A 12,143-nucleotide genomic window follows, 5' to 3' on the forward strand; every position below is an offset into this window, starting at 1 on the left:
GCCCCGCGCGCCTGCCCCGAGCCCGGCGGCCGGAACACGGCACACACCTAGCGCGCACGAGAGCTCTTACATTACAATAATGTATTTTTTTTTTCCTTGGTATTTGCTTTTAATGCAATTACTGTTAACACAAGTGTTTCTCTTTCGGCATTTGCGGTTTAGCAGGAGGGCGGTAAGAGCAAAAGTAGTTTAAGTGATTTTTTTTTTTTTTCCCCATTTCTATGTTGTAGGGCTGAATGCAGTATTCAGGGCTGAGGTTTACTTGTCTACAGCACACAGATATTACTTGTGCACTCCATAKTTTCAGCACTCCTCAATATTCAGAAATAACTGGGACAACCATGCCATTACATTAGTTGAAGAGTTCACTCCATGCAAGTTATCACTGAATCCTCTCTCTTAGGTGCTGCTTCCTCATTGCTTTTCCTGGGGAAACTCTGCAGTTGCWTATAAGAAATGGTCAGGAGAAAGAGGAAGGAAGGTGGGGAATGCTCCATCTGCTCTCTGGTCTGAAAGACCATTGTCCCATTACGTTGGACACTGTGCACTGTGGTTACCTGCTTGAGAAATGGACCAAATATCCACTGCGGTTACTGCCGTAGCGCTCAGCAAAAGTAGAAATAAGCATACTTTTAATGCAAAGAAATGTAAAGCTTCCAAGGCACAGTGATACTGGCATCAGCAGTACCTGCGTGGACCATGAATCTGCATCTTAAACAGTATGCAAAAACCTGTTCTTCCTCACAGAAACAGCTTGAGAAGCTCTTACCAGATTTAAAGGGTTAAAAGAGTCTTAAAATTGAATACATTAGTCTCTGTTGGGAAATAATCTCTGCTTTCCTAAGATCTGTTTCTGGGCAGCTGGTCACAGAGAATCAGTGAAGAAGTCCTGCATTTATCCTAGGATAAATTGATCTATTTGCCACCTGCAAATTAAGATGTCATTGTTTGCCAAGGGGTCAAGTCAGCACTTATTTCCAGCTCCTGAGCAATATCTGGTATTTCAGGCAACCCACCTGTAAAGCGACTGCTAAAAGTAACAGAACTGATCCAGAAGAAAGAGAGAAAACAGAAAACAAAAACCAAAACACACAACCATGCTCACAGAAAATAAAAGGGTTAACAACTGGCAGGGGGAAGCACTCAGACTTTGCATCATATATGACTGCAGGCTCAAGGCCCTCACCTCCCCCTTTCCCAACCACATCCATTTGCTAATTTAGCGATCCTATAAAGAAAATACTCCTGGACATGGCCGCTACCAATGACAATATGCATCCTCTTCCAAAATTCTCACACACAACCTATAAATACTGTTTGCCTTTTATTGAATATTCAGGTAAATATTTCACATTAATACAGGCTACATAAAGTAGAGCCACTATACGACATGAAATTTACTCAACTTTTCCTCTTAAGTATGTAAACAATTATACATGTATTTGCCACCCTAAAAGGTTGAAATCATGTAATCCTCTAGTTCTCTGCTGCATACAAGTAGCATTCAGCAACGTTTAGCCAAAAGCACTAGTTTCATCTGATTTAAGTTCAAAACGGCTAAACTAACTGGAGAACAGAATCAGTTGTATAGGTAAATCAATTTGTTCTTATACAACGGGCAATCAAGTTTCCATTGTTACAGCCCACAGAGAATCGCTTAGATAGGCACGTTAAAAAAATCCCCAGGGTTCTTCAAAGTCATAAGATTTCCCAACACAAGGCTAAAAAAAGGATAGACCCCCTTAAATCAGTTGACGTACTTGAGATGCATGTTTCCAATGTGAGGTGCCCAGGTGCCAGGCCAAATCTACAGCAAGAAGGGAAAAAAACATGTCTATTATAAAAAAAAAACCAAAAAAAAAAAAAAAAAAAAAAATTAAAGGTTTCTTTAACAGAGAAATTCACTGCTGGAGGGCAATCTGCTTATATATCCCCCTGGAATATAAGCAGATTGTTGTAGAGAGGCTGGGAGCTATCTTCAGCTCTGACCAGGCTTTGAGGGCCAACCTGTAATACACTCATTATGCATATAAATCCTAGCACTTAAAATAACATTTGCACCTTGCTAAGCATTCTTGAAATTCTGGCTATTTATCCAAAAACCACATATATTTACAAACACGCTATAGAAGAAAAAAAACATGCAAACAATTCTAATATCTTAAGAGTTGAAAAACAAAAAACAAAACAACAACTACCTCATCTACCCAGATTAAGGAAAAACAAGGCATAACTCTGGAAAAAAGCTCCATGTAAGCAAAGGTGGAAAAAAGGCTGCCACAGTACCTGCTGAGCATCAGTACATTCTGTTGAATTTTGGACAACTTTGATCATGGGGTTCCAGGCTGGATCTGGAGTATGAAGCCCGTTAAAGAGAGGACCTCCGGGGCCATCCGCTAGTTGCGGGTGGGAGGGTATTAGAGCGCCACCATACATGGAAATCGGTAGGCCCTAGAGGATCAAAAAAAAAGACCATCTGTGATGGGATTGTGGTTATGAAGAATGACCTTATCACACGCTTCTGCAGAGCAGTACCGCTCATCTTAGCRGCACCAGAACACTTCTGAGGAAGTACATCTACTGCAGCAGTGCTGGGCTAGGACAGAGGCAAGAACGGGACGCGGGAACGATGATGATGATGACAGAATACACCCGTCTGAAGCTTGCCTTTTTTTTTCTTTTTAAACCATGTTGAAGTTAGTTTTATTAGCGTCAAAATTTTATCAGGCTTCTTGTTGCAATGGATGACACACAAGCTTAGCTTAAACCACGCTTGCCAAGGCGAGGGATTTGTTTCAAATCCACACACAACATTCRCGTACTGGTAAGCAATTCGGCACTGGGAGGAAAAAGGGCATCCTTGCTCATCATACAGTCTGGAATACAAAGTCTTTATGAAGCCTGACATTTGAGTGACCTTACCCRTTTTCCTGATATTACACCTCACCAGGATGCAGCAGCCGCTGCACAATGCTTTCAGGTGACACCATTCAGCCAGGCACGGGAGCCTTGCAAGACAACATTCCTTTTTCTCCCCTCTCCAGCCTATCCTAATTGTCCTGTGCTCTGTGCTGTGGTCAGGGAGCAGCACACTGAAGCCTTAACAAAATTTGAGATTTTCTGAGCTGAACATTTTCACAAATTACTTAAGGGGTATCTAAAATGCTCTGCCAGTTCAGAAACAGCAAGTTACAGAACAGCTTTCTGCAATCAGGAGATTTTTGTGTTCAAATGACTCTTGATCTGCAATCCAGATCCCTAAAGCACATGCTACAACTGCTTCTGAAACCTGCTGCGAGAAGAAGCGCTGGGCAGTGTGTATTCCTCAACCTTCCTCCCATGGAGGCCGAGGTAATCACTGCTTAGCTGCATTGCTTTGCCKCCAGCTACCATATTAACACACAAGRCACAGAACTAGAGCCCTTCTCTCATCCTGAAGGAAAGCACAAGGTATTATTCACAGGYGTAACTTGCAGTGAAAGCATTACACGTTCACTGAGCCTCAGGAGCAGAGCAAGCCTTGTGTTACCAATGTTTCTATGTGACTCTCTGCAAAAGGAAACACAGGAGAATGACAGAAGTASCAGTGACTAGGCAAGAGAGTATTTACAACCTGTAATTTCTAGTTTTGATTAAATGGGCCTCTAGGTTTGGCCACCACATCTAGCAGAATGAGTGTCAGGACTAGGTGCAGCAGCAAGGGCAGAGCAAAATTGGATACAGCTCTATTAGTACACGAAGTAAATTCGTTCCTCTACACCAATCTCACAGCTAGCAGCACCACGACAGCTAGTCATAATTTGGACAGCTAGCAGCACCATGAAACATCTGAACAAACCAATGACTTGCCAGACATTCCTGTTTACTTCAGACGGGAGAAAAAAAAAAAAAAGTCATGAACCCAGTTCTTTTGAGACTTACATTGCCCAAACAATGCTTCCATAACAAAGACCCTTGTTCTTTTAGACCCAACTCATCCRTTTGTAACTTACTTTAGAAAAATCCACAAAACTATTTGGCATAGGTTGGTGGAAAATGTTCGAGGGAGCCACAATTCCAGAATCATCTCGCTCCATTGGCTGATGCTGAGAAAACGTGCCCGGGTCCGACAGCTGCTGATGCATAGGATGATTTCCCATTACAGGCTGAGACCAACCCGACAAGCCTTCTGGAAAGGAGACATTGAAATTGGCCGATTACAATTAATGGCAGTAAGCTGTACTCCAGATTAAACAGCCATAAACACCTCCACCAAGCTGCTGGATCCCAGAAAATACACACAGAACATCCCAAAGCTCTGCTCTGAGCAAAGCTAGCTCTCCTGTAGCCTATGGGAAGCAGAYACAACCTTCAGGCTACTAACTCATTACCAAAGGAACCCCCCTGAGTCCTATGGGCAGTGTTACAGCTTCTCATATGGGAAGCCTAAAAAGTCAGATTCCATCTAAGGTTGGCCTCGACACACAATTCCTTTCCCACCAGCTCCCAATATCCTCTCTACTGCACCCACACGCTAATGCAAGAAGGAAGAATGACATTTATGACACAAACAAAGAAAAAAAAAAAAGGAAGCATAGAGAATGGAGACCAGTGAAAGCAGAGTAGTTTGGAAGAATCAGGCATTTGCCATCTACATGCACAGTCACCCTCCAGGCAACTGTGGAGGTTATGGGGACTAATAATAACTTCAAGTTTCGGGTGTCCACAGCAGAGAGCTAGGCTTCAATAAATCTCCAAGGTACTGTCTGTGAGCATGTACAAGCTTCACTTCAAAAGACACACCTATATGGAGATGCTTAGGTTAAGGAAAACGAAAGGTTTTGACTGAAAGATATATCAGATGAAGTTTTAATGGTCCTGTAGAATGACAAATGGAAGCAATTTACAACTCCCATGCTGCAATTCCTCCCACTTTCCACAAGAACTCAAAACTACCAGGAAGTCAACTGCAAAACTTCATCTGTTTCAACTTTTTTTTTTTTTTGGTTTGTTTGTTTGTTTTGTTTTATAAATGGGGGCTGCCTGAAACAGAACTTATCCCACATATTGAAGAGTTATGGGAAGACCAGCATAAACCAAATCCATAACTATGTGTTTCTGGATATAATCATCTGGGCTTAAAACTAACATTTTAAAATCTCAATAGGTAACAAGTCTTAAACTTGGAGGGACCCAGTGGCTCCTCTTTTAGGTCACCTGTGAGGACCTCGGAAAAGGATTCCCTTAAATAGTAAAAAGAGTTGTTTACTTGAAAATTGCCTATATTCCAGAAGATTTACTATGAACTATCTGCAACATTCCCAGGACTGAGAAGTGTACTCTGGCACATAATCGAGCCTGGGTGAGAACCATCTACTTAGGAAAGAACAAACAGTGCCTTCACCAACACACACTTTCACATCACTGCAACAGTTTTTTAGGACATATGTATAAGTTGATTACAGATTCTTGAATCCTAAGGTTTTTTTTTTTTTTTTGTGATTATGAAGCTTTATCACTTAGAGTCTGGAATTTCCTTCCTCCTGCCCTCTTTCCCCCTCCAATTTTCTTTTCAAACATAGTGTTTCCACAAAGCCTRGATGGTGCCTTTATGATAACCCAGGCTGTACAATACAGACTTACCGGTCACACTGTTCACTCCGAAAGACCAGATGCCACTGTGACCAACAGGTGCTGTAAAGTTGGTTCCTAAGGGAGTCGGAGTGACTGATCCACCCTGTCGAATTCTGGCAAGTCTTTCTGTCCCGATGGGAGGGGGTACCTTTCGATCCTGATTCGTGTTACCCGTTTTTGGCTGGCCCAAGTTAGAAGGTGCAGAAGCAGCTGAAAGGGGTGAAGATGATCCTGAGGAAACTGATGGAATAGGAGATTCACCTGGTGAAAAGAATATCTCTTGCTTAATTACACAGAAAGCACCCAGCTAGCCAAGGTAAATGCTATCCCTTCTTTCTCTCCAACATTATATTATGGATACTGATAAAAAGATTTTCTAGGCTTTTGGTTTTTGGCAGAAGATTCATTGTACCAAATATTCAGTCTTTCACTGAAATTCCATTCCTCAACTCTATAATCATAATTACAAGACAAAAGCTTTCAGACAGAATCCTGTGATATTCTCCCAACATTACATCAAATCCAAAATAATTAAAAGAAAGAATAAGAAACATGGAAGAGTTTCAGTAAGATGTGAGGCTTCGGCCAGAACACCAGAGATCTCTAAGCAGCCTGGTTTTGGGTATACACCACTCCCAGCAGAAGAGAAACTAAAGACAGCTTCCCAAAGCCACATGCGGAACACAKGTGAATAAGCTCCACCAGCTTCAGAAGTGTCACTGAATCTCATTGGAAAAAAAAAAAAATCAAGGTTTTGAGCACCCATTTGGACATTTCAATTCTTAAGCTCAGAGTGGCAATGGAGGGGCATGAATGACTTAAAAAGTCTCTCCACATAAGAGTCTGAATCAAAAAGCCCATATATTCTGTAAAGCTACTTCCATGTTCTTCCCGTTAGGAGGAAAACTCATCTGTTACCTTGGATGATATATTAAAATTATATTAAAATATATTAAAATTTTTGGAACATTTTAGGTAACATTAAATAATTCTAGRCTTCCAATTTTTAAAAGTATGATTTCCATGCATGGTAAATATGCAATTTTCCCCTACAGTCATACAATTTAGAAGAGAATTTTAGCTTGGTTCAATCATCTCTTGCTTCCTCACAGCTTCTAGGGCCCTCCTTTTACAGACTATGACGACTGAATTTTTGCCCAAATATGCCGTTAGTAATGCTACCAAAACTAGTGTCATTTTACATGAAAAATAAAGGAAACACTAAAGCTTTGGGATTTGCACATAACCCTCATAGATGCTAAAAAGAATTGGAGGRAAAAAAAAAGAAAACAACCACACATTTTGTGCATCACTAGTTCCTTTCAAGTTACAAAAAGAGCTATAGACAATAACTAAGAATTTATAGATAACTAAGACAGACCCATGAAGTTCCTACATGAATTTGTTGCGCTTGTCCAAGGATGTGGTGAAAAATGCTGTCTGTTAAAGCTGGGAGTCCCAACAGGCGCTGGCCCTTGAAGGTAAACCCGTGCTCCTTGTATGTTTGCTGAAAAGCCTGTCAAAGGACCTGAAGAAGAAGTTGTAGAGCTGTTGGATGGATCTAGAGAGGGTAAGCCTGAAATAAACATAAATTTGATTAAATATATCTCTTTGGGAACCTGCTTCAAAGCACCAGAGAGATCTCGTGCTCCAAGTCATTAATGCATTTCAAAACCTTCAGAGGTATCTGCACATGGTAAGCTTTATAGGTGCGTGGTTCTACCTTAGCTAGAAGCCAACAAAAGGCTTTTCTGTATGTTTTCTGATTTAAAGCTTTAACAAAAACAGCCATCCCTTTGTCACCAAGAGGAATCAATCCTGACATGGAAGGTAAAGGAAGAACTCTGGGAGTGGCAAGAATATTTCCATACAAAAAGGCCACGTAGGAGTCGAGCAAACAGGAATACAGGGGGTTGTGAAAGTCATTAGGTAGTCAAACACCACGGAAGCACTTTTTTTTTTTTTTTTTTTGCCATCCTATACAGCTACATGTACATATAAATTGGTCAGAGCTTACTGTATCCAAGAAAACAAGGCTGACAATATCCAGGACAGCAGACAACAGGGCTGCTTTCTCTACAGAGATGTGCAAGGAAGGGAAAGATGGAAAGTTCCAAGACCCMCAGAAATGATTAGCAAGGAAAGTTAGTTTTTGACTAAGCCAAAGCTTTTAAGTACTTGTCCAAAATGCTTTAAAAGTTTTTATCACACTTGATTACCTAATAGCAGAAACAGGTATGGCCGTATCTTTACCTGAGTTTTGGGTTTAGTTTCAAGGGCCTATTAAACAAGACTACTTTCAAAATCATTAAAACATTTCAGAATGACCACAACCAGGACTAGCCATATTGCTGCAGAGCAAGACTGAAAGTACCTACTCATACCCCAGGGGTGGGAAAGCAGTAGTACTGAAAAGCAACAGCCTAGGTTGTAAGCTAAAGGTTCTCCTTTTTCCTGCAGATGTTCCTGAAAGCTATGTATTTTTCCAGTATTTAAACCGAGAGGTATATCAGTATATCCCTGCTTCCAAAAGCACTGCATCAGATCCAATGGCTGCATTCCTGCTGCAAACAGCTTGGGGATTGCACTCTTTGTGCTGACACTCATGGTCTTCAGCTCCTTCACGGTCTTTTGCAGCTTCTAGGACTGAAGAATTTCATATATCTGAAGGCCACTATCTTTAGCATTGTACAGTGCACAAGGGCCAGCACGTATAGGGCCAACGCGCTGAAGGCTAACCTTTCCTGAGGGAAGGTCCTACGAAGAAGTCTCCAAAAATCCTTTCCTTGCTAGTGAGCTTTGAGAAAAAGAAGAGTGAAGTAATGTAACAGCAAAGGCTTCTGCCTACACACAGAAAGCCAAGACACCTACAGGGGTGACCTGCTCATGTCAATAGAAATAACTCGCTAGATTTCAGGAGGTTCCTGCCTATGAGGACCACTAGTTTCCTAAACAGAGAACCAAGCATAGATTTAGGAAAGGACAGTGCTTTTGAAGATGTCCAGCAGGGCCTGTTGAAGGCTTGGGAGAAGGACGACACAGCCTTCTGAGAGCAATGGGTCTACAGCTAACAGTTTTGGCAATACTGTATGTTTTCTACAAGTAGGAGGAGAAAGAGGAACAGACAGAGATAGAGGAATTCACCAGCCAGTCCTTTTCTCAATTCATAAAGAATGCTTCCTATTATCATCTTCCTTTTCACAAAATTGAATGGGGAAAGAAAAAAGCTTTACTCAGTATTAAGAACAGCTTTGTCAAGTGAAGACTAAAGAAATACTTATTTCTTATTATACTTATTCTTAATACTTATTATATATTTACCAACAAAATGAGATGACAATACTTTAAGTACTGTATTAGAAAGAAATTGAAAAAAATAGAGCATTCTTCGCAGTTACCTTGGACATGAACTCAAACTCTCCATTATGCTCTGAAAGCACAATCGAGCTGTAGAGATGGGGGTATCAATCCCAGGCAAACCTTGATCAAAATCCAGTGTATCGAGGCTTACAGGCACTTTGGCAGAGATCAGTTATCTTCACGGGCTAACCTCCACAGAAACTGCAGCAACACTTCACCACTCTCTGTGAAACAGGCAACCCTGCCGTTTCATACAGCTTTGAAGTAACATGCTGCTTTCTAAGCCAGCATATTCCAAGTTTGTGAGACCTTTCGGTCCTACATGAGTAGGGTCTCAAATACTYTTCCAGAACCCAGAGGAAGTAAATAACAAGTGGACTTTTTTTTGCTCATCTGCCGCATCAAAGTTATCAGGCTAAACCTGCGCTCCCTTTGCGAGCTGGTAGGACTAGAGAGCTAAAGATGTAAGTAAGGCAAAAAACCAGTTTCCAGAACAAATCCATGGCCAACAAGGATATTGCGACAGGTACCTGTGACTCAAACGAATGGGTGAATTTGATAAAATTCATGTTGCAACYGAGTGCATTGGAGTGCATGGAAGACAATCTTCTATCACAGCTGGTAAGGAAGCCTGCCGGGGGTTCACCCGCTGCACCTGCTCTTTGCCAACACAGACTCGTGGGAAAAGTGGTGGTCACAGGCTGTCTTGGACATAGTGACCACGAAGTGATAGAGTTTTCAACGCTCAGTGAGATCAGGAGGGGCGTCAACGAATGTACTGTACCTCTAGAGGGCAGAATCTGGACTATTTAGGACATTGGTTGGGAGAGTCCCAGAAGAGCAAAGGGGTCCAGGAAGGCTGGACTTTACTCAAGAAGGTCATCCTAAAGGTGCAGGACAGGCCGTCTCCATAGCATCACAGAATGCTTAAGATTGGAAGGGACCTCAGAGGTCGTCTAATCCAACCCCCCTGCACGTGCAGGGTCACCTAGAGCACGTGTGCCAAAAGACAAGCCAATGGGAAGATGACCAGCCTGGGTGAATAGCCAGTGATTGCTGAGACTCTGGGGAAAAAAGGTTTACCACCTTTTGAAGAAGGGGCAGGTAACTTGGGAGGAGGACAGGGACSTCACTAGGGTATGTGGGGAGGAAGTTAGAATGGCGAAAGCTCGGATGGAACTCAATCTGGCCACCGCGGTAAAAGACAACAAAAAAATGTTTCTACAAAAACATTAACAAAAAGGGGAGGGCCAAAGAGAATCTTCATGCTTTGTTGGATGAGACAGGGAGCATTGCCACCAGGGACGAGGATAAGGCTGGAGTACTTAATGCTTTCTTTGCCTCAGTCTTTAACACCCAGATCAGTTATCCTCAAGGTACTTGGCCCCCYGAGCTRGAAGACMCCTATGGRGAGCAGAAAGAAACCTCCTAAAATTCAGGAGAAAACAGTCAGTGACCATCTCCTCCACCTGGACACCCACAAATCTGTGGGGCCAGATGGGATCCACTCRAGGATTCCGAGGCTGCTGGTCAAAGTGCTCACCAAGACGCTCTCCATCATCTAGGCGTAGTCCTGGTCAGCAGGAGAGGTCCCTGATGACTGGAGACTGGCCACTGTGACACCCATCTACAAGAAGGGCTGGATGGAGGATCTGGAAAAACTACAATGGAAAACTCACTAGAGGAAACATGTGACCATGTTTGTGGCAAACTGAAGCACCAAAAGTTCCGCAGGAACTTAAGGAAAGATTTCTTAACRGTCAGAGTGAKAGAGCACTGGAACAGGATGCCAGGAGAGGTTGTGGTGTCTTCTTCTCTAGAGATCTTCAAAACCCACTTGGACACAAACCTGTGCYGAATGCTCTAGGTGACCCTGTGTGTGCAGGGAAGCTGGACTAGATGATCTCTACAGGCCTCTTCCAACCTTAAGGATTCTATGATTCTATGATATAGGCCTGTCAGTCTGATCACCATGCTGGGAAAAGTCATGGAGCAGATCATCCTGAGGGCAATCACACAGCATGTGTGTGACAACCTGGAGATCAGGCCCAGCCAACACGGGTTGGCTCCCACAGCCTCCTGGCTGGTATCAGGAACAGTGCAGCCACACAGACCAGGGAAGTGAYCATCCCCCTGTACTTGGTGCTGGTGAGGCTGTACCTCAAATACCGTGTTCAGGCTGGGGCCCCTCACTGCAGGAAAGACATGGAGGTGCTGGAGCGTGTCCAAAGAAGGGCAACGAAGCTGGTGAAGGGGCTGGAGCACAGACCTTATGAGGTGCGGCTGAGGGAGCTGGGGCTATTTAGTGTGGAGAGGAGGAAGCTCAGGGGACACCCTACTGCTCTCTGCAACTACCTGAGTGGAGGTTGTAGTGAGGACGGCATCAGTCTCTTCTCCAGAGGAAATGGGCTCAAGTTGTACCAGCGAAGGTTCAAGTTAGACATTAGGAGAAATTTCTACATGGAAACAGCAGCCAAGCATTGGAACAGACTGTTCAAGGAAGCAGTGGAGTTACTGTGCCTGGCAGTGTTCAAGAAACATGTAGATGAGGCACTTAGGAACATGGTTTAGCAGGCAAGGTGTTGAGGGGCTTACACTTGGACTTGATCTTAAAGGTCTTTCCTATCATTATGACTCTATGAGCTTGCCCAAGAATAAAAAGAAAGTGGAAAAAGTATGCAGGTATCATCTTAAGAATGAAAGGCAACACTTAAGAGACAAATAAAACCAACAACTCTCTCCCTCCTGCATCCTTACATAATACATAGCCGTATAACCAGATTTAACTAAATAATCTTCAGCAAGACAACTTGGAGGTCATTGCCAAGAGATGATGTTGGAGAGATTTGCTGCAGCTCTGCTGCACAAGAAAGGCACAGTAGGCAAACCTCTGCTCAGCAGAGTCAGAGATTTTAGGATTGGTGTCTATTTAATGATCACTTCTATTCATTTTCATCATTTCAAAGCATACTGATTCACTGTGAGGTCCATCTTACTGCTCCCTGTCCGTCACTCCCGAACCTTGAAGCATAAGCAAACAAYGACTGAACCTTTCTTCTCGCACCCTTGACAAAACATGCCACTGGAACCTATGGAAAACACTCAGTGCAACCACCAGTTCATGCCAGCTCAGAGCCTAAAGGCTTATCTGTGACGTGCCAGTGAATGAA

The 12,143-nt window shown here is 42.9% G+C and overlaps 1 protein-coding gene across 5 annotated transcripts in view; it reads right to left on the minus strand.

Moving 5' to 3' along the window:
- Positions 1 to 1,285: 1,285 nt before the first annotated feature.
- The window catches only part of ANKHD1 (ankyrin repeat and KH domain containing 1), a 72,294-nt gene continuing 61,436 nt past the window's right edge, over positions 1,286 to 12,143 (minus strand). The window contains exons 30-34 of one of the 5 annotated variants that reach the window (XM_026035724.1): positions 6,995 to 7,189; positions 5,623 to 5,874; positions 3,993 to 4,168; positions 2,287 to 2,451; positions 1,286 to 1,807 (exon numbers count right to left, since the gene is read on the minus strand). In XM_026035724.1, coding sequence (XP_025891509.1) covers positions 1,748 to 1,807; positions 2,287 to 2,451; positions 3,993 to 4,168; positions 5,623 to 5,874; positions 6,995 to 7,189 — 848 coding nt within the window. In that variant the 3' untranslated portion in view covers positions 1,286 to 1,747. The remainder of the gene's footprint in view (positions 1,808 to 2,286; positions 2,452 to 3,992; positions 4,169 to 5,622; positions 5,875 to 6,994; positions 7,190 to 12,143) is intronic. The other 4 variants (XM_026035721.1, XM_026035720.1, XM_026035719.1 and 1 more) reach the window with 4 other exon arrangements.

This window comes from Nothoprocta perdicaria, unplaced genomic scaffold (genome assembly GCF_003342845.1).
Source record: "Nothoprocta perdicaria isolate Ctin4 unplaced genomic scaffold, notPer1 scaffold_166, whole genome shotgun sequence".
NCBI classification, from domain to species: Eukaryota; Metazoa; Chordata; class Aves; order Tinamiformes; family Tinamidae; genus Nothoprocta; species Nothoprocta perdicaria.